This window comes from Thalia democratica, chromosome 4 (genome assembly GCF_965202585.1).
Source record: "Thalia democratica chromosome 4, ktThaDemo2.hap1.1, whole genome shotgun sequence".
Classification (NCBI taxonomy): domain Eukaryota; kingdom Metazoa; phylum Chordata; class Thaliacea; order Salpida; family Salpidae; genus Thalia; species Thalia democratica.
Genome location: NC_139168.1, coordinates 29,022,492 through 29,046,108, shown reverse-complemented (window position 1 = coordinate 29,046,108; position 23,617 = coordinate 29,022,492). Strand labels below are relative to the sequence as shown.

At 24.5% G+C, this 23,617-nt stretch overlaps 1 protein-coding gene across 1 annotated transcript; it reads right to left on the bottom strand.

The window, feature by feature from the left end:
• Positions 1 to 3,741: 3,741 nt before the first annotated feature.
• Positions 3,742 to 10,264, bottom strand: LOC145835079 (guanylate kinase-like). Its single transcript, XM_082942619.1, has 5 exons — positions 10,093 to 10,264; positions 9,537 to 9,696; positions 5,247 to 5,389; positions 4,938 to 5,066; positions 3,742 to 4,041 (listed from the first exon to the last, which is right to left on the bottom strand). The coding sequence occupies exons 1-5, from the start codon at positions 10,242 to 10,244 to the stop codon at positions 3,921 to 3,923; spliced, it is 705 nt and encodes a 234-aa protein (XP_082798745.1). The 5' UTR covers positions 10,245 to 10,264; the 3' UTR covers positions 3,742 to 3,920.
• Between the last annotated feature and the right edge of the window lie 13,353 nt (positions 10,265 to 23,617).

Genomic DNA, 23,617 nt, shown 5'->3' with positions numbered 1-23,617 from the left:
AGAGTGTAAAGCTACTTTGAATGTGTTTTTTTAATGAATTTTTTTTTAAGATATAATTTTTTAAAATGTTTTTGATAGACTTTTTGTATCTAATCAAAAATTTGAGACTTAACATGTAAAGATAGTTTACAGTTCTAGGCTTTCTTAGTTATTTTTGTGCAAAATTCCAAGTTTTTCTTTAAATTTCTCAAATAATAGGTTTTCAAAGACTACACATTTTTTGGCAACCTTGTTATTTAAACTTAATTAAAAAAAGAACATGTAGGAATTGATCATATTTACAAGATTTTTATGATTTTTGGTCAACATTCCAGTTAAAATTATTTTTTTGCAAACTACAAATTATTTAGAAGACAGAAAAAAGTGTATTACTTAAATTAAGAAATAGTGAGTGGAGAAAAGACTGTAAAAATATATTGAAATAAGTTATACTTTCATTTAGCAACTTAGATATTTGCTAAAAAAGTACTACACAAACTGTTTGCAGACAAATGTTGTGTAGTTGGTTTACAAATGATACAATAATTTTACAACTAGTTCACCACAGTTCTTCATCAACTGCATAGAAAGTTTTATATCTGTAGAATTATCTTAAATTTTTAAATATATTTATGCATTGCTATGTATTTACAATTTTACACTTGAAATGGTAAGGACATAGTTTTTGTATTCAACATTCACAAAGCTCACCATAAGAGGTTTTGCTAATCTTGAAATTTAGAATGATAGTTAAGTTCAACTACATAAAAAATTTCAGAATATAAAGTAAACAATACTTTCGACTTTATTTTGTAAAAAACAATTGAACAATAACTGGCTTTTTATTTTTATCATGACAATAACAGTAATAAGAATTTATTCAATTACAAAGTCTGTTATAAAAACAGCTTATCCATAGAGTAAATTAAATAAAGAAAAAAAAAAAAAGAAATTGAAGTCATATATTAAGCTAACATATAAAATTGTTTTTTAATATGTTTCGGATTCAACTAAAAGCTAAAATCTATTTAAATTAAAGCTTACAAACAAACTAAACGTTTCAAAAATAACTACCGACTAAATTTCAATAACAATTTAAAACAATTTATGTAAACAGAGGCATTGAAAGTTTAAATTTTTTAAAACAGTATAATTTTTTGAACTCATCGTAATAATTTTATAAAATTACCTATAAACTTTGTGGCAGAGCCTAATGGGTTTCTAAACCATATTAAAGTTTTATTACTCTGCTTCTCATTCTTGCTTTTGGCCCAAAAAAAAAAAGGTCACATTCAAAAGAATACAAAACAACAAAAAGATTTTAAACCTCATTAAAAACTAACTTTATAAATTTTGCTTTAAAGCAGAATTAAAATTGTGAAAAATTGCAATAAGATATTTGTTAGATTAGAATTTAGATACATGTTGAAGCCACACATTTCATTCTTTTTTAAATCTTTAATAAACTAGAACGAGCGAATTAATTTGGTAGTTCTTATTTTCTATTTATAAAGATGTGAAGTAGATAGAAAATTATAAAGTCCACTTATTTTAAAGCTAAGCTCTATAAAATTGTTTTTATTAATGCGATGACATGAAATATTGTTGTTGTTAAAATGTTTAAGTACACACTTCGAGCTTTCAAAAAATTAGTAAACATGTTCTTTTTTAGTCTATTTTAAAACTAAGAGATATTAAATTTTAATTTAAAGAATAAAGAAAAGCAAAATTTTTTCTGTATTAAAACCACTGGCTGTTTATTTTTCTATTTTGCAGTAAAAAGAACTAAAATAAACGAAGTACAGTCGTTTTTTGTCAATTTCTTTGTTGTTATACTTTATTTGTTCTTAAAACATTGAAATAATTTTATGTATTTACACTGTTAAAAAAGTAAGTTTATAACTGTTATTTATTTGTCTCATACAAAATGAAATAAAGGTTAAAGTACTAAATTTATCAAATAAAGTTATTTTTATTGTCATATTTACAGCCAGACAATAGTGCTAACTAAACGATTTCTTAGACATTTATAGTTAAGTAGCGAGCAAGGGATTAAATAAATTTTAAGTTTTAGTTTCATAAAAAAAGTTTATCTGAGAGTTTAGTGTGTTAAAAAAATACATTTAAAAAATTTAATTGATGTGAACCGTTCTTTAGGTAGTAAAATACGTATTTTTATTAACTAAACTGTATATTTGGAATACATTTGAGTAGTACAAATCAAAAAAATATTTATGTAAAGTATTTGTGCTGTAGTTATGCTTATGATAGATTCGTCTAATTTAGCTAGTTTGCTTCATTATGCATCGAGTATATTTAAAAGGATTACAAGTAAAATCAGTCAGTTTATAAGCGATTAACGAAAGAGAAAGAGTTTAGACTTTAAAATCAAATGTAATTAGCCTTGTAGTATTTTGATTACATGTGTGTTAAACATGCTTACAAAACTGTAAGCTGGATTGTTTTTGAGCCATTTGGCATAATTTGGTGACCTAATGCCAACTTATTAAAGTGCAGATTGCAAAGTTGTTATAAATGAAGCTTATTAGGTTCTACCGGTTCCAAAGCTTAAAATATTTTGCCTTTATTACGTCAAAAACTCATGAATTCCGGTTTTAAGTTAAATTTCAATACTATTTATAGAAGCTAGATTTACTAAAACCTAGAAAATGGCAATTATGTTCTGATGAACCTTAAAAGTACTAAGATTTTTTTATGTTGGACCATAGTGTAGTAGAATATTATCTTGTTGCAAGTATAAAAAGCATTATCAGCTGTTTTTACAATAAAAAAAAAGCACTGGGCAAAATCTTATAACTTGTTGGCTAAAAGTTCTTATCTAAACTTTTTATTAAAAGAAAGTAAACTTTTTAATTTACTAAATAAAACTTTCAGATTTAAGATTAAATTTTAAGTTATAATGTTTTTCAAATTCAAATAATTGGAGTTATTATCAAGTAAAGCAATGCATAGGGCTTTCGAAAAACACTGAATCAGCGTACTTTACAAAGTTGTTATATCTCCCCTGGAAGAGTTTACTATTGCTAAGGGCAAAACTTTAGACTGATGATTTTTATCATAAAAAAATTATTTGACTTTCGTAAAAAAGATTATTCGGCAACATTTATCCACTAGTTAAAAGTTTTATGAATTACATATTATTCTAATTTTAATACTAAAAACTATAAATCTAAAGTTTGTTATGTTGATTACTTTCAAAATGAATAGTTTTACGTGTAGTAAACTTATAAAGTATCATAGTTGAAAAATTCATATTGTTTTATTTTGTTGAAACGAAAAATGCAATTAACCTAAGAAGTTTAAAATTGCTCTAACTATTTTTGGAATAAAAAAAGGGTACAGAAATATATGTTTATAAATTATTTTCAATAATTACTAATAGTTTTTTTTATGCCATTGAAAAAGCTGCTTGTTAGAAGTATTTTTAAAGTTGTATAAATGCTTTAGTATAGAAAAAAGTTTAATAAAATATTTACCTTTTTCTTAGATTCAAAAAACATGTACTTATAAGTCATAAATTATAAAAACCTTATAGTTTGTAGTTTTTACAGTGTAGCATTTATGAAATTGAATAAACAAACACAATGACATACTAACAACATGAAAAACTATAAAGACCATGAAAAACATACAAAGACTTAAAATTTTAAGAATTTAACATTAAATAATGACAATAAGTTAAAGAAAATTCTGTTTATAGAGACAGGTAAAACGCCTGAACGCTTTTATAACATGTTTATATAAACAAATACTTATATTATGACCAAGCAATAAAAGTAAAAGTAAACAAAGATAAAATAAACTAACAACTATTAAATGTTACGAGTTGATAAAATTTAGTAAAAAAAAAAATTGTTTTCAACTTTATGATCCTACAACAAAATAAAAAACTGCAACAAAACAAAACAAATAAAAAGATGTTATGAGAATCTGAAGAACTCGAAAACTCCCTTCATTATTTCGCTTCGCTTAGTGACGTCATAATCACCGCTGAGGGGCGTGGTGACGTCATCGACGTAGCTCAACAGTTTCTCGTAGCAGCTGAAATACACTATAATAAAAAAAAAATATACTGGTTTAGAATATACTACAACAATTTACATTTTGGATAAAATTCAAAGAGTAGTTGATGAGTTCTATACATTACGACTAAAAAGAATTTGAATGGAAAAAATAATAGTGACCTACCATATCCAAAAAACTAGTACCCGGCAGAATCCTATAATTCTCTCAAATTTCTTGTAGTATCTAATGCAAGTTTCAAAACTTCCCTAAGATACGCCTGACATTTTTTTGCTTTTAATCATGAACTTCAAAAATGTATTGTATTCATATTTTTTCCTAATATCTAGTGTAAGTTTCGAAGATTTTTTCGTAAACCTAGTGTAACTTTCAAAACTGTCCTAAAATACGCCTAAGACTTTTTTGCTCTTTAACATAAACTGCAGAATATCTAGCATACATTTTAAAACTCTCAGATATGTTTTTAACCTTTTTTACAAAACAAAAAAAATAACTAAGTATACTCAGTGACCTAACGGATCCATAACTTTAAGACTCAACCGGTTTTTCAGTTAGTATTTTCAAAATAGGTTTTAGTCGGATCCGGATATTTTTTCAATTTTTTCTTATTTTTAGACTAGTATCCGGCCGGATCAGGATCGAATTTTTTTTAAATCAGGATCCGGCCGGATCCGAATCCGAATCAACAACATTATCCGAATCCGTAAAATAATATTATCGAAATGTTTTTTAAATTAAATACTTTAATTTAGAACTGAATGTCAAAAATAAGAAATAATAATTTAGAAAATGAAAAAATTAAGAATAAGGAAATCTATTAACAAAACAAAGCCATGATATTAGTTCTGACACAAACATCATAATAAGACATTTAAACACAAGTCATCTGAAAAAAGATGTGAAACAAAAGTTACCTGTTGAGCGTTTCATCTTTCACGGTGAACTTCGCGTCGAAGAGCTCTGGGCTCTCGTCGAAAACGCGGGAAATTTTACCGACTTCCGCCAGAAGGCGCTCCACGTCGTCTTCCGCAAAATCCCCACATCTGAGAAGTGAAAAATAGTATAAAAATTAAAAACTTTTATTAAAATCAGATTAGCGAACTTTTTATTTTAATACGTCAGCTTTCAAGTTGAGTATGAGTTTTATTCAAAAGCATGTAAATAAATGTTGGATCTAAAACTTGAACTTTTATGAAAAAATAAAATGTATTGTGTCTTCAAACCTCAAAAGTCTCCTCCTAACGGTGGGCCGCGGGTCGTCGGGCGGGGTAGACACGTGCACGAAGTTGCAGTTGAAAAGTTTCGATAGGGGGGATTCCCTCAGCCTGATAACAGCGTCTACGCCGTCCACCGCGAAGAAGCACGCCTGTGTTGATAAAATATTATTTTATTAGAATAAACATAAAAAAATAATACTAGAAACAAGTTTAAGTCATTTTTGTTTTAATTCGTTTTTTTATTTTTTATATTTTCATATACTTTTTATACTACTTTTATTACATACTGTTTTAATTTGTTCTACTTGCGTTGTGATACTAGCTTTCAGGTTGCTTGTTTTTTAATTTTATTTTTTCTAAGCTGTGTAATATAGTTTAACGAAAAAGAAAATCGATTTTTAAAATTATTGTTTTTCTTTGAAACTAGTTTAGTCTTGATTTATTTTCTGTTTTTAGTGGTTTTAAATTGTTGCAATACATCAATTAATTTAAACTTTGATAAAATTGTAGTTAAAAGAAAAAATTGAATTTCATAACAAATTTGCGTCACCTACAGGTAAAGTTTCTTAAAACTGTTTTCAAGCGAATTAAATCAGTTTAAGTTGTTATTGAATAAAAAATAGGTATCCACAAAAGTTAGTTATCAAAAAAATTAACTTAAATCTAAAAAAAAATGAATAAAAAAAGGTAGTAGGACCAAAAAAAAGTAGTAATTTTAAAACTCCCGTTTATAAAAAAAGCTTAGAAATTTAAACAATAATTTTAACTTTGCTTCACGTTTGATTTTCTTAAAAGTAAGTAATGGCAGGGAAATTAGATATAATGCAATTTATTAATCAATTATACTACTATTGAGTGTTTGTAAAATATGTTAAATGTTAACTAGATCTTAACCATAATCTGTTTTAAAATTATCAGCCTTTAAAAACAGACATTTAATTGTTGTAAATATATTTTTTTATTAAACTGAAGTCAGCTAGAATATTCGTAAATACAGATTGATCAAAAGAAGCACGAATTAAGTTGATAAATAGTTGCCAATACTTGTTTCTACATTTGGGCTCAAAAACAGCTTTTTAAACTTTAAAAATTAGTTTGTTGTGTTCGTTATCCAGCCTAAAAGTATTAGTTACAACTAATAAGTCGCAGCAGCTGCCGCAATCTAGAAAACAACTTCTTGTGTTGACATTTATTGATTTTGCAAAAAAGAGGGTAAATTGCAGTTCGATTGTTTGATGCTTATTCACTTTACAATGAGCTAAGCGTTTTCAGTTAAAAACGCTGAGACACAGCTGTTCTTAAGAAAACAAAATTAATTATTTCGAGTTCATGTTCTGTAGAATACAAATTAAATTCTTTTTAGCTCAACTCAAATTATTAATTTAATTAGATTCATAAATTTATTTAAGTTGGTTTAAAAATTGTTTATAAACTAATTAAATGTTTTTTTACTTAATAAAAATGGTAAAAAAAAGTATGTTTAAAACAAATATCATTCGACTTTAATGACCTAATTTTTACCCTAATATCTAAAAATACCAAGAAAGTATAAAAAAAAATCATACAGAAAATATATAGTAGATGTTATATGTTTTCTATAAATATATAATAAATTGTGAATACGTAATTGTACATAGTTTAGTAGTATAAATTTAAATTAAAATATATTTGTTATTTTTACTCGGTCAATTTAAATGGTTGAAACCAACAAAATAATAAACAAAAGAGACTTGAAAGTTATAAAGATAAAATATAAAATTTAAATGTTATATTACAACTTCACAAGCATTTTAATAATTTATGACCATGATCAAAGGTTCAATAAAGTTTTGAGTAAAATCCATAAAAATTATTTTTACTATGAAGATTTTATAACTAATATTTTGTGTCTGACTTAGAAGTTTTAAGTATTTTGAGAACCTTAAGCAAGGTTCGATGTATGATTAGCTTCTACAAAAAACTGTCTAGAAGTCTTAGACAGTCTGAAAGCACAGAATGTTTGATGGAAAATTTTTAAATACTTTTTTAACTTGTTTTGTATTTAATCAGAAAAAAAATGAATAATAAAATTCCAAAATAGTTTTTTAAGTTTTTTTTCAAAAATTTTATGGCCTTAGAACGGAGAATGCTTTTTAAAATATATACGGAACATATGAAAACATATTTTTTTTATTCATTCAAAGGATAATTTCCGGCCATATTTAAAATTATTGAAAAAAAAACAACATTAGTTAAAAACAAACTTAAGCAACGAAACTTAAACTGGATACGCTTTATAGCTACACCAAAACTTTCAAAATTTAAAACAAACTCTTTTTCTAAAAAAATAAAGACAACTATTGATCTGCGCTGAGTAGAAACTTAGTTTAAGTAATTTAGTTGATTTATTATGTGATTAAGCTAACAACTATAGCAACAGTTTTTATTAAGAAGTCAAGTAAAAAGTAAATTGATTAGTTAGTGCGTAATTCTAAAACCAAAAAAAATGTTTATTATTTTGATGCAAAATTGTAAATAATTAAAATATAATGATTTTTAAGTTGTTACTTTAGACAAAAAGTTTTTTAAAGCGAAAGCTTTGTAATCTTTATGTATATTAATTCCAGATTTAATAGAACAACAACAGACTTTATGATTATAAAGCCATGAATAAAAAAAAATGTTCGTATAAACTTATAGTAAAAAACAAACACTTAACTTAAAATACATAAAAATGTATGAGTGAAATAATTTGACTGTTAGAAATATGATCTAAGTAGTATGAAAAGTTTTGAAAGATTTTAAATGAATAAAATATGTATGAAGTTAGTTTATACAAAATCTTATTGTATAAGATTAATATTTTTTAGACTTCTTGTTATAAACCACTCAGTAAGTTAAAACTTTTCATAAAAGTTTTTATGTTTGTATACACACAACCCAATCACTTGTTTTTTCTACTAGTTAGCAAGTTGGTAAATCATCCTAGCAATTGTGAAAAATTTAGCTAATTTTTTCATAGAAGAATGCAATAGTATAATGTCACAGTGTCTTATACATTAAATAACAAAAGAGACAAAAAAAAATGAACCACCACAAAAATATCTGGTAAATACTATGAGCTCGACGAGAATTTAATATAAGATATAGAAAAGTATTAAATCTCATTGGCTTAACTGGATATTTTTTTAGAGATCTTCATACAAAATATAAACACGATTTTAAACGTTAAACATTTGTACATGTACCTTTGTAACAGTCTCAAAAATAACAAAATTCTTAAAATGAACGAAGATAAAAGTTTATTTAAATTGTGTAACACTGAAAAACTACCAGTTAAAATTATTAAACAAAATAAAATAAATGCGGACAGAATGTTTGTATTATTGTAAAAGTTTTATATAAAAAGTGTTATTTAAAATACTTTTTAGTTGTAAAGTTTACGTGCTTATAGTATTGTGTAACGGAAAACTTATCTTTAAACTCGTACTTAATTTTGTAACTAAAATAAATACTTTATTTAAAATAATACATTTTTTATGGAATATGTTAAACACAGGAACAGTTGTTAAAACTAAATTTACATTTTGAATTAAAGAATTTAATATATAAGAGTATTTTAAATATTGTATCCGATATAAATGTTTCACTAGCATTCAAAAGTAAACAGTGTCTTATTAAAGCATTACCAAAATTTACAATTTAAAAAAAACATTCAGCATGTTATATCGCGGACTTGTATATTTGAAACCCTACTCACTTTCAAAAGCCAGTGAAGCAGTTGTGGCAGGTGGTGATCTGTTTGAACTGATCCTGACACGCCTACAACTAAAGTGGAGAGCCTCTCTATTTTCAGGTTGTGAATAAAAAGAAGTGTTATTGATAGTATTTTGTATACTTACTGATATTTGCATTCACTTAGCATATATGACACATTTAATAAAATATAGTTTTGATAGTAATGTTTATGTTTATATATTTATGTTCCCTTATCATGGTAAAGACTAATATTTAACAAAGTATCGACAAAAAAAAACTCTTGAATGACTCAGGTTGAAACTAAGCAGGTTGATATAGATTTAGGTATACAATTAAAATAAAATTAAAATAATTTTAAACTAAGCCATGTAAGAAGAAAAACCCTGGAATGTTAAACTATGAAGTAAGTAGGTTTAAACAGGCACCATAGAACTAATTAAACTCTATCCTGGCATCTACAACCTTTTTGCAGAGGTAAGTTTTATTCAAAGTTACTCAATATGTGCTTGCAATAACATGCATTTAACGTAAGAAAAAATTTAATAAAGTTAAACAAACCTTGGAGTGCTTGAGGTAGGAACTCAGCAGGTTGAAGCTGATTCCGAAAAACTCGTTGTTGGCCATCCAGTGGCAGATGAACTCGTCATGGTCGATCAGCTCCAGCATTTCCCGCCTCGTGTGCGTCACGTGGTAGAACTCGCCTTGCGTAAGCTCACAGCTGTTACGTCATAATTAAGATTAAGGGTGAGTTTTAGTTGGACTTAGCCTTGTTTTACGCTAGAACAGTTTGTAATTGTGTTCGCTACAGAAAAACCGGTGTAAGTAATTTTTAAAGCGGTTTTCAAAGCGGTTAAATTTAAAGAGTTTGCTGTTTAAAAAAAAAAACGAAAAAGTACTCTTTTTGGAAGTTTAAGTTTTATGATTTGCTAACAAACTTGTTCCTAAATTATGCAGCACTCATGTAAATACCAAAACTAACTTTAACACTTAACTTGCACCCAAAACTACAAAACGTCTTCTAAGAGGTAATAAAATATTAAAATGTTTACAAGAATTTTTTACTTTAATGTGTTTAAAACAGTGATAATCTCACACGCAAGTAAAGCAAAACTACCTTATCGGTTTTTGTGACGTGTGCAGGGGAAATATGACGTAATGGTTTGGCAGGTGGCGCTTCAATCTTCGCATCAGGGACTTTTTTCCAACTCCCTTCGTCCCGCACAATACGAAGATGCTGGCCTCGCACGTCTGATTGTTGGCGGTCATTTTGGTTTTATTTAATTAATTAAAAATCAAAACTTTCTGTAAATAAAAAGTTTGAAATCTGATACTCTAGAGAAAAAATGATGAAAGCTTCAATGAGTTTCCAATAAAATGTAAGTTAATTTGATTCTTATTAATTTCTCTTTATTAATGCTAATTGTTTTGGTTAGAATGTTTTTTTACTTCGATAAACAAATGTACAATTTGGCATTAGTGTATGAAGATATAAAACTTTTAACCCCTTTTTAAATTTTGTTGATTTTATACCTGAAGCATTTAGTTGTCTAAAACTGAAATATATTTTTTAGTTTTTTTCTCAAATTTTCTAATTTTTGAATAAACAGTAAAGAGTTGAATTCAACACAAAAATGTATTTAAGACATAAAAATATATAAACTGATGTTTAAACTACGTCTTAAAAATTATACAAAAATTTGTTATCTTTTGAAAATGTTTATTAAGTTTTTTTGTTGATGTAGAAGAAATTTTAAGTTAGCTTAAATTATATTTGTTACTGTTTTTTATTACCTGATTTTTAGAACTATTATGGTTTATTTGCTAAGACAGGAAACAATGTTCTATTTTAGCAAGCAACAGACTGAATACACACCACAAATTGTTTTACTACTAACTAAAACAGTTTTACTACTGTCGAGATTATGAACATAAAACAATTATTTTACACAAATACTTTTGTTTATTGGATAAACATTTTCAATCATAAATAATTGAAATCAGTTTTATTAAATTGTATGAAGTTTAACTTAGTTGTAATGTTTAAATAATGACGCTGTGTCTTTGAAAGCTAGTTATTGAAATGAGAACATTTTATAAACTGTATAAATAATTTTTAAACAAAGCTAATGCTTTTTTGAAATGGTATTATAGATAAATATAGTTTAAAGACTTTCTAAGGGTTGTAAATTTTTCTTTTCCCTATTTCTTGTTCATCTTTATTAATAATTGTATTGAATTTTTCATTTTATTACTTAAGCTATCGAAAGTAAACCTTCAGTTTTACAATCGTGTTTTATGAAAATATTTCAAACTTTATAAAACTTGTGCTTTAGTTCAAACAAAACAATGTACAGACATGTATTTTATTTTCACACGTTTCATAACATAGTTCAGCATTTAAGGAGTTATGAAATAACCTAAACTGTTCACTGTAAAACAAAATTATATTGGTTTTATGCTTAGTTAATAAAACTGTTAAAAAAAGTCATGAATAGAAAGTTTTATGAACTGTTAGAAAACCAGTTTAGCTGATTTTTGATTTTCTCTGAAATGATGTATATAAAAAAAAACAGTGACTTGTCATTTTATTCATACTGGAATAAATAGTTAACTTACAAAATTTTTCGTATAGTATACCAAAAGTTTGTTCTGTAGAACTTATATCTAACACCTAAAAGTTAGCAAACTAAAACTTAAAAAAAATGTTAAGCATGCTTCACTTACGAAATTTAAGTTTGGACATGTGTAAATACAATGAAGTAAAAAATTCTTGTTTTGTGTAATGTAAGATAACAAAGTTTTTTTTTAGAGATTCAGTTTAGTTCAAACTAAAAAATAAAGCTATGTACAAGGTTTAGTTAAGCTTAGGTTTTAATTCTAATTAGATAATACTTTAAGAACTTGTATAATTGCTGTAATATGGTGCCTAATTTAAATAAGTGTTTGCTAATTATTTTTTTTTAATTAATAAAACTAACTAATTTCTTATTAAAATACTTCATCTCATTTAGCAAATAACTTTTGTCTTAAAAAACATTAATGCTACTAAAGCTTTTACTTTACGACTGTAAATGTTGTTTCAGAAGTATGAAAAGTATTGTTAGTGTTTCAGGCGTGATTTAGTTTAATAAAAAAAAACAAAGAAAATTAAGTTATTGTTTCGCAAACTAAAAACAAAACATATCGATTGAAACAAAAGCATCAATAAAAATATTTAAAAAACTCAATGTTGTTTGTTTGGTATTTAGTTCAAACTAAAGATAAACACTTTTTAACAAAAAACAAAACAGTGCAACGACAAGTTTTTGTTAAGTGATTATAAAGTCTTCATATGTTTAACAACTTTAGACTGATTTGCTTATGATTAGTGTGGTTGTTGAAACCTTTATACGGTAGTGTTTTTATGTAAATATTCCTTATGTAAATATTCAATATATTTAGCTCTTAAAAAAAATAATTTAAAGTATGTTGTAGCTCTAATGAATTGGTTTAAAATTTTTTAATTACGATGATACTAAATATAACTTCATTAGGCCTGAACCTTAAAACTAAGTTTTACAAGTTATTTAGTTTGGTTTTTTATCACATTTTAGGTGACTGAGATGAAAAAAATGATTAATTTTCAATTTTACAAATGAAGTAAGGTTAAAGCAAGAGATTTATACTTTTGTTGAAAGTAAACATATCTTACATGTATTACCGATCAATATTGTAATGTTCAAATTTCTGTTATGCTCAAAAAATTGCTAATTAAGTCAACTTTATGCTGATAGAACAAAAGTAGTATTAGTTTGTAACGTATGTAAAATATAAAATTAGCTATTTATTTTTTCTAATTGAAATACTGAAATTAATTCAAAAACTATAAACTACTAAAAACAAAAGAATATTATAAATGGTTGTTAAGAATAACATAATCTGAAATGATTTTGAAAACAAAAACAAAACTAGTTTTTCTTGTTATGTAAAGTTATTATTAAATATCTGCCTTGTCTATAAATTTAATTTTGTCGTACTTATAACTAAAATGTTTAAAACTAACACATAAGTAGATAAAAAATGCGTCAAGCTTGTTTATTTGTTCAAAATTAAAATTTTCAACAAATAAAAATTATAAATGCATACAATAGATTTATAACATTTAAATAGTTATTAAAAATAAAAGCAATAGTGCTAATCTTGTATAGAACACTTAAAGTAGCTATAAATAATTAGGTACAACAAGTCATATTTAAAATAAATTAGAATTTTATTGTTAGAATAGTAATGTTGTTAGATAAAATACTACTTAGCTTTTGAGCTGAAATTAGTTAATTATGTTGTTTAGGAAGTTATACGTTATAATTTTTTTATTTATAATGCATATAAATTATAACCACTTCAGGCTTTATAAAATAAAGTCAATAGTTTTAGTTTCAAAGTATTTTTTGGTGTTAATAGTAAAAAAGCATTAAATTATTATAAGTAGCTTAAATATTGTCATGAAACAAAAACTTTTTCACGATGTAAACTTATAGTTTGAGAATAATAGAAAAAAATAAAAGCGTGATATACCACAAATAAATTTACAAAAATATAAGCTATTGTTAGTAGACTTTGTTGTAGTATTTTTTTACAGAACAATTGAAATTCTTAAATAAAGCTGAATATTTATGCTTTAGTATTAATTTATAGCTCAAAGGTATTAATTTTTTATTAAAAGTTTAATTTTTTTTTCTGTTAGTATCCAGTTCTTAACATATAAAGCAAAATTATTGAAATTTTTTTTTAGAATAATAATAGAACAACTAAAATTCTTAAATAAAGCTGAATGTTTATGCTTTAGTATTAGATTATAGCTCAAAGATATTACTTTTTTATTAAAGTATTATTTTTTTTCTGTTAGTATCCAGTTTTAACATATAAAGCAAAATTATTAAAAATTTTTTTTAGAATAATAATAGAACAACTAAAATTCTTAAATAAAGCTGAATGTTTATGCTTTAGTATTAAATTATAGCTCAAAGATATTACTTTTTTATTAAAATATTATTTTTTTTCTGTTAGTATCCAGTTCTTAACATACTAAGCAAAATTATGAAACATTTTTTAAATATACCTTTTAAATTTTTAGTATCTTGAAATTAGTAATTATTTTTCTTGTAAAGCAACAAACAAACTACAGCTTCATCCGATAAAAATTTAGTTTAGCACTGTAAAAAATTAATATTTAAAATTAATTAAAGACTAGTTGTTATTTTTATGACTCTCATGTTGATTTCAAACCTTTATAAAAACCAATCGTAGGTTAGTTTAATCTTTTTGTATGGCAGTAGGTTATAGTAAAAAATACTGAATGTACACAAAAAATGATAAAGTTTTAACTATTAAAGTTTAAAGGAATCAAAATAAACTTAACAAACCTAAAATATTAAAAAAAAAGTTATTTAAAATATACAATTATAAATTTTATTAACTTTAAACAAATTGTTTGAATTTCAAAATAGTTACAGTAGTAAAAAAATTATTATCACTGTGTATGCTTTATATAGCTACTTGCAAAAATAATAAACTTAAAAATACGCAATTTCGTTTATCTAGCTTTTTATAAAAAGTTAAGTTATTTTCAAAAAATTTAACAAAATTTAAGCATGTTATAAACTAGTCAAATATTAAAAAAAAAAAAAAACAAAAAGGTAATAAAGTACCCAGAAAGCAGATATTACTAAAACAAATACAATTTAAAAATAGTTGCTACTTTGCACAACCTACAAGTAATTTAAACTATGCAACAGTTTTTATGATGTAACATTTTTGCAAAAAGTTTTCCTTAAAGTGCTTTCAAGCAAGCATTCAAAGCTAAGTTGTAATGTGTTTAAACAAGCTAGGAAGTTGAATAAACAAAAGCTATGTAATCTATAAATACTGATACAACAAACGTAAAATTGAACATTTTATCAGAATGCTTAACTAAAAACTAGTTAACATAAAACTGTATTGATTTAAACTAAAACCCAAGTATTTTAGTAAGTACACTTATCTAAAACTGTAAGCAAGTTAAGTCTTCTATTAATAGTATTAAAAAAACAATTAAAATAAACTTCTAAGCACTTCAATAGCTCCTGTATGAATGAAAACTAGACTTTTCCTAGAAAACAATTCATTGAAAAAAGTATAAATACATTAACATACAAGATTAATTACTCAAGATTTTTATTTGCAAAACTAAGTTTAACCCTTTAAAGGATCTTCAGTTACAATTTAAATCTTGAATTGTAATATTGTAAATCTAAATTTTAAATCTTGAATCTTCTATTTGAATAAGAATATTTTTGTTCAATTAAAAACAACCTCAAAAAATAATAAAAATAGGAATATTTTTGTTCAATTTAGAACCTCAAATATAGATAAATATATTAACGAAAAATAAGCTAATTTCAAACATAACTTATTAAGTTATTATTTAAAACATAGCAATTATTAATATTGACTTAATTTCAGAAAAAAATAATTTTCGAACAAATATGCACCAAAAAAGCTTGTAAACTGCTTTAGATTTTTAAAAGGCAGAAACTTTGCAAGTACATATACAACTATACCAGAAGCTTACTGAAAAACGCTGACTTATAACTGACCCATTTGAAGTAATAAATAGCACTGTAAACTAAGCAAAACCTCAACAAGCACGCTTTATTTTTATAAAAGTACAAAAAAAAACTAGAAAGAAATCTAAAACTAGCTTCAACAAATAAAAAACCAATAAAAGGAAAACCGAAACTGAATTAGCTCGTTTGAAACAAGATGGTTTCAAACCATTTTTTTTTTGTTCTTCGCTTCACCACCATTACAAGTTACAAGCAGAATGAGGCTTAGTAGCAGAGTGGTGACAAAAAAGAAAAGAAAAAAGACACTGCTCTCGTATAGGCGGCGCTGAAAGTTTGCTTTGTGACGGGTACATGGAAATATTTGCTTTCAAAATGTTGATTTTTTAATGAGTTTGTTTACTTGTTTAAAAGCGGTTTTTGAATACAAGTTCGGCTGATTTGCTTTTGGTAGTAGCTTTTAAAGTTGAATATCAAAGTAGTTTTTTAATTTAACTTGTTTATGAAACGTTTGAGTTTGAAACAATCCACAATATTATCATTAAAAGTTTAATGTAAGTGGTGTTATGGTATGTCTTAAACTGACAATAACAGTTTTTTCAAAAACTTACTACTTTTCTATTGAAAAAAAACTATTAGCCGTGATATTTTTCAAAAAAATATTTTAAGATTTTTTTCTTTGAAATTATCCAGAAAGATTTAAGCTTTGAGGCAGTAATAATCTTAAAACCTATTGTTAAACTAAATGCTTTATACAATCAAACCGTATAGCGCAAACAGCTTTTAGTATAGTTTTTTTGTATCAAAAATACTTATTATTTAGTAAAAATTTTATGACAATAATTCGAGTTTAAGTTAAGCACTCAAGTGGTTTATGGCGGATTTATGACTTAACAACTTGTCGGCTATTTTAAACAAAACATTTTCAATTTAACCACTTTAACATCATCTAGCAAAACAATTATCAAATTGTTTGTTTATTGTTTTGCCAATTTTATTATTGAAACAAATACAAACTATGTCTACAATGAAAATATTTTGAAAGCACAATATACTAAACTACTTGCTACTACTTTGACTTCGTATCCTGGTAGCGCTTCCTTTAGTCTCAAAATGGTTTGAACTATTAAACTACAAAAAAGAAAAAATGAAAACTGTATTAACTACAACGGAGAAGATTTATTTAAACCCGTTTTTGAGGTTATTTAAAAAGACAGACTCACTTTTAAGATACTGCTTAAGTGTACGATACTTAAACGTACTCTACCATGGCATAATATTTTGTTTTAAACAATAAAGTTTTAAAAAATAACTACCAATTAAGTCACCTTAACTTATTGAGCCAAGTTAATAGCAACGTTAAAAACCTTCAAGCCGATTTACGACGCTTAAGTACTTTAGGTTGATAAATCATTTAAGTAAGTTACAAACTTCTACTTAGTCAGCTTAATTATGTATTAATTAACGAGTGGTCTGGCAACAACCAATTTGTTGTTTTGTTCGTACAAAGTTGAAAAGGAAGTTTGAAACATTTAAAGGTTTCTGAATATAAGTATAAGAAGTATATAAGTAAATAGCCATTTGGCTAAAACTTTTTTAGTTTTCTTAAAAAAAGTTTCTAGATTTATTTTCAACTAGTTTCTTATTTTTTAAGTCGATTTTTATAGAGAAAAGTAAAATAAAAAACGTTATCTGTTATTTTTAAAACTTTTTTTTTTGCATAATTAATTTTCACTTAGAAATTAGAAATGTTAAAAATTAAATCAATAAACATTTTAATGTTAAAAAAGATTGAAACTTGATATAGTTTTGTATGTAAATTAATTAATGTGTAATTGTTTTAAGTAATTTGGTAGCAGTTGTTTTCGTAGCTATATTAAAAAATATTTAATTTCCCATTAAGTTGAGTAATTAGCCTAAAATTTACGTAAATTCCTAATTACAACAACGTTAAACTTACTTAATGTCCTGAAAATAGATTTTAGTTCAAGTAGTAGTTTCAAAATGCTAAAAAATTTTTAAACTCACATATAATTCATTTGTTTGCCAAAATGTAAGCAAAAAAGAATGAAAAATCTCGAGTGAGTGGCTGAGTTTTTTTTTTCAATTAGATGTTCAGTAAATAAATAATTAATTTTTTATAGAAATAGCTAATAGTTTATTCACAAGAGTTGTGAATGTGTATGGTAAAAACAGAGAAAAATTTAATTATTCAATGTGCATATGTTTGGTAGATTCAATAAATCAATCTGTCTATAAAACATGCTCTACTTTCAAATAAAATATTAGCCATAAAAAAATTCAAATTAATATGTTCAGTACGGCAAGAAAAAAGTTTGTAGCATATGTTAGACTTACATGATACACTATAGAATAAAAGAAACAATTAAACAGGGTATTCTGGTTAATAAGTTATTTTTGTTAGGTAAGTTTTGAAATGTTTAATAGTTAATTAGCTCTCTGCCTATTCTGTAAAAGTAAAAAAAAAAACTGTAAAAAATCGTTTTTATTTTTAGATTTTAAGCAATTAGTCTTGTATTGTTAAATAAAAACTAATACACTTTTGTTAGAAACTTCTTTGCACAAGTGTTAAACTAAAACTTGAAAAAAAAAAATTGAAAGTTTATATTTTGTTAAATTCAAAAAGTAGCTAAAAAGTTTAAATTGAGAAAACTTGGTTAAAAAATTTCATAAAGTACATCAAAAGTAAATTTTAAACTATTAGTAAATTTTTTTTTTTTCAAAACAAAACAGCTGTTTTTAAATCTTTGACATAAATATATGTTTTCAGGAGTTTTTTTATTTCTTTATTTTTACATTACGTAACTTTTGTTAAAAACCTGCGAACAAAAATGAGTCACATGTCTATTTAAAAACTTGAAAAGTTTTTATTACTTAACTAATTTCACTTTTCTCAATAAACAGTTCAAACTCATAATTTTACTTTTAGTTATTTAAAAATGATGCTTTTATGTGTTATGTAAATAAAGAGTCAAAGAGTATTCTTACTTACTTTAGTCAAGTACACTATATCATTTTGGTAATTCATTAATAGCTAAAATTAAAAAAAAACCTGGTCGAAAAGTAGATTGAAAAAAAAGTTTAACAACCTATAAACAACAACCTATACTAAGTTTAACTACTACATTTTTACAAAAACTTGTTTTTCCCGCGTTCCTTTTGCTTTTAATTTATTATAAATCTGTTCAAACTCGACACAATGCCTATAAAAAAACGACACAATTTTTATTGAATTGCAAAACTTTAGTTTTTGTTTTGAAAGCTGACGATTCCAAAATTCCAACTCAAATTAAAAAACTTTACCTCGATGTATTTTCAATCAAATTAATTCAAAAAATACCTGATGTTTAAAAACACCTGCTTTTGTAAATACCACTATCTGATTTTGTTCACGTGTAAAAGTGTAAAGCGTATTTATTTATTTGTTATCATTAGAGTATTGTTTAGATTTAGATAATGTAACGGCGTTTTGGATTTTAAATATATAAGTTTTTTTTATAAAAAAAAAAACGTTTATTATCTTTAGATTAACAAACTATTTTTTCTTAGTTGATACTTTTATGTTTACTTTCATAAAACTTTCATAAAAAAAAACTGCTTTAAGCTAAAAAAAGGTTAAACACAAAAATTGATATTAAAACTAAACTTTAAACATTAAACTAAACATTAAAACAAAAAGTTAATGCTCAGTTTAAGTTAAGTTAATGAAAACAAAAAAAAACTAATGTGTTCATTTCACAACACTAAAGTATGATGCAACCAAAACACGTAATTATAATAATAAGGAGAAAAGTGTTCTACCCATTTTTCTTTTCCTTTAACTTTACTTGTTTAAAGTTTAAACGTGACTAAACGTGGCAAGGTAGAAAATTATGTTTCAAATTACAATTAAATGTCAAGTTTAACAACTTTTTTACTTAAAAAAGAAAAAAAAATCATTACTTTTTAATAAGTTGTTTTGCAACTTTTTAACTGTTGTAAACTACATAAATTCAATTTTTTGCCTATAAAAAGCTACCTAACTATTTTTCGATTAACATTTCTATGAACAACTTCAACTATTTTTTTTTGGGAAATGTTAAGATTTCAACACAAAATTATTTTAGCACAAAGCTTATCAAGATTTTAAAAACATATTTTATGTATAAAACAATGTTTCGTCCTTAAGATCTCTTAGCTAAGAACTTTTATTGATCATTTTGGAACTTAAAGTGTAATGAACACAAAACTAAATTAATTAACGATAACTGGTTGTAAAAATTTAATTTTTAAGCAATGGGTTGAGTATATAAACAATTAGTTTCTAAAATTGTTTATCTCTCTTGGTATTTATACTCAAAAAAATCGTTTATGGTTTAAAAATAAATTTAACTTTGAAAAAAGTTATAAATATTTAAGCAAACTGTTTTCTCGAAAATTGTGGCATTGAAAGAAAAAAGTTTCTCAAAAAAAATTTTTAAAACTTTACTTTATGATTGTTGTTGTTAACATTGAAATAAAAAAATTCTCTAATCAAAACTTTTAATTATTTTAAGACCAAATGGTGTAAAATGCAAGAAATTAAAGTAGTTTATGACTAGGAAAATATTAGGTTTTTTTAAATATTTATGTAACATATTCAATCTTAAAAAACCTTAGAGAAACTTTTATTCCAAAAATTAAACAGATTTTGATAGAAGTTTGTAAGGATACAAAAAGAAAAACTAACCTATCTAAATTAAGAAGCTGTGAACAACGGTAGAGTCATTAAGTTAGTTAAAAAAGCTAACTTAACTAAACCAAGACATTATTAACAACAGAAGCTTCTTTGTATTTAGTAAAACAACAAAACTAAATAGTTATTGATTTTTTGTTTTCTTCAGATGACTTGTCAACGTATAAAGTTTATAGTTATATCGACTAAACTTTTTTGAAACTTTTATTAATATTGTTTTGAGTTTTTGATCAACAAAAATTTTTAAATTTAAGCTAAAATATGCAATTCTGATGGTTTAAAGACTTGAAAAAAAGGTGTCTCAACTAAAACAAAAACAACTAATTAAAAAAAGTGATAATGTACTTTTGTCAATATACTTTTTAAAATTTTATGGCCTGTAGAAGATCATTTTACTTGTTTAAATTCCTTTTTTTCAAATATGGAATTAATATTTTTTTTAACAGTTTGATAATCGTTAGTAAAATAATGTATTTTAACTTTTTGACTAAAAACGACTGCCTTAAATGCTTTATGCCCTAATCGTTGCTTTAACTTAATATTTCTAGACGCATACCGAACAAAAAGATAACATCTATAAACAAAAAGCTGTTGTGATTCTTTTTTTCATGCGTAGGAAACGTGAATATTGACATTAATATAAAAATACAGAAACAACTAATTCCGTTATAAATAAACTTTCGTTTCCTGTTTAACAAAGATAAAAAAGCATCAAAAATTTTTATTTACGTATTGGTACGTCTGAAAATCTGTTTGTTTTTAAAAGACAGCTTATAGAGATAAATTTTATATTTCTTGTTTGACAAATTTTGTTTTAAAAACATAAATGTGCTTTAGTCTACAATATGTTTGTATTGTGACGTAATTAACACGTATGTTTAAGCTTTTATTGATTGAGCACAATATGTCTATCATTTTTAGTAAGCAATGGGGTTTTTATAATACACATAATAAAATGTTCACTGTTTTGTGAAACAATGGTTTATTATTTTAGAACTGTTTGCATTAAGATAGTTTTTAAGTTTTAGGGCAGTAAAAAAAAAGTTTAAATTAATTTAAAATCTCAGAAATTTAGACATGGCCTTAATTAAATAATGAAGTTGTTTTTAATTGATTGTTCACAAAAAATTATGTGAAAATTTCTTAGGATTACGTATTAAATCAAACCATAAACGTTTTAAACTTAGTTTTGTTCTCAATATCCCATAACGTTTAAATGCTTGAACGCATTAAATTATCATTAGCAAGATTGCATTGAAACTTTGGAAGAACCTTTTTAACTCTTGATAAAAAGAAAACGTTGAATATTCTAATTTATGCTATTTTAATTACTTTACTTCTTACGAATCAAAATAACTAAAAATTGTAACATGTTATTGCATTTAGGGTGATTGAAATTTATTGAAAATTCTTTTTCAAAAATCATTAAACAATTGTACAATAAAAATAAAAAGGAGGTAAAAAGTGATATTGTTTGTCAGTGGTTTTCACAATATGCACTTGTTCATAAAAAGTGCATAGAAATTATTTTACTGTGCACAAAGATTTAGTAGGGTGGAAAAATGTTTTTAGATCATTAGTATTTTTTCATTTTACTAATACCAAAAAGTTGATGTAAGTTAGACACTATTTCTATTGATTTAAATTTGTCATACTATTTTAACCATTTAGACGTGTTTTAAAATTTTTTATAAAATAAACATCAAGCGCAAGAAAAATTAGAATTAAAAGTCTTCAAGATTGCATAAGTTGTAAAAACTAATGATATAAAAAGCTCAATTTACGTATTAGCTTTAAAATTCTCAAACGTTTTACGCAAGATCGCATTAAAATGTCATTTACAAATAACTTTGTAGTTTTCCAAGAATATTGTGTTACGTTGAAAAAACTAACTTAAGTGTTTTACAAAAGTCAAGTACAAAGAGTAGGCACTTTGCATCTGTAATAAAATTTCTGCTGTATAAAAACTTAAAAAAATTTTTTAATAATGATTTGGATTTTTTGTCATAAAGTTTAAAGTTATTTTACAACAGTTATAAATAATGAACTTTAAAAAATATGTAACAACACTAAATCTTGTTACAATACTTGATGCTTAAATTTGCTTTGTTTTAAAAACATGAACTACATTTAAAGTGTATTCATACATTAAAAAAAACTCTTCAATTTTTCATCAGCTAATCAAAAAACTTAAGCTTCAAGGTTTTCGAATTTTTTTAATTTGATTAGTTTATACGTGAACTTAATTTGTTTTTTTAACAAAACAATTAGATAAAATTAAACAAATTGACGTTCCACTTTAACTAAGTTTAATGTTTAAGTAAATAATATTTATAACTTTAGTAGTTTTACTTAATTTAAAACATAAATTTGCAAGTAAGTGATCAAATTTATAATAATTTAGTGGAGTTAACGTGAAATAAATTTTCCATTTACGGAAAAGAAGTTGTGACCTATGAAACATTGTTAAACGTTTTTAAACATTAAAAAATTTTTTTTTTTTTTTTAAAATTCATCGTGTAGAAAAAATTTTTATTTTGATATTTTGTAAGTAGTGTTTTCATTTTATCATAAACTTAAGTTAAACTTAATTAATATTACTTTTATTGATTTAAGTAGCTAATTCTATTTACAAATTGTTTTAACTTTTAATTCAATAAAATTAGTTTTATATTTATGTATTTGCTATTTAAGCTCTCATAATTTAATTACTAACTGGGTTATGTTAAAAAAATTTACTGAAATGATATAAATTTAATCCAAAATTAAACTTAACTGTATTGATACATTTTTTCTTTTATTTATATCTTGTTATATGTTTTATACACACTCCTTTTACCAAATTAGAAAACAAAATTACAACATGTCCAGTAAATTTAAAGTTTAAACAAAACTTGAATAAAGTACTTTTGTTTTATAAAACAATAGCTTAAATATTAAATTTATCAAGATTTTACTTTAAATTATAGCAAATAAAAAGTTACGAAAAATAGAGATTTTAGAGTAACTGAGACTAAAATAAGTCAGTTTTAGTTACAAAAACCACTTTAAAAATAAAACAATCTAAAGTTTCTCTGTTGTACCACCTAGCTGTTAAAAAAAAGTTTCGATCAAGTCAAGTACTTGGTGTTTATGCATTTAAACAATACACTTCGGTGATTTTATTCTGCATATAAGTTTGATAAGGACATAAAAATAGTTTTAAAAGAGTTAAAAGAAAACCCACAACAAAAGCTAATAAAATGAATTTTGAAACAAAACCTAAATGTATTTCTGTAGAAAAGCAACAGAAAACTCCACTTTTGTGCTTTGAAAATGTTTAA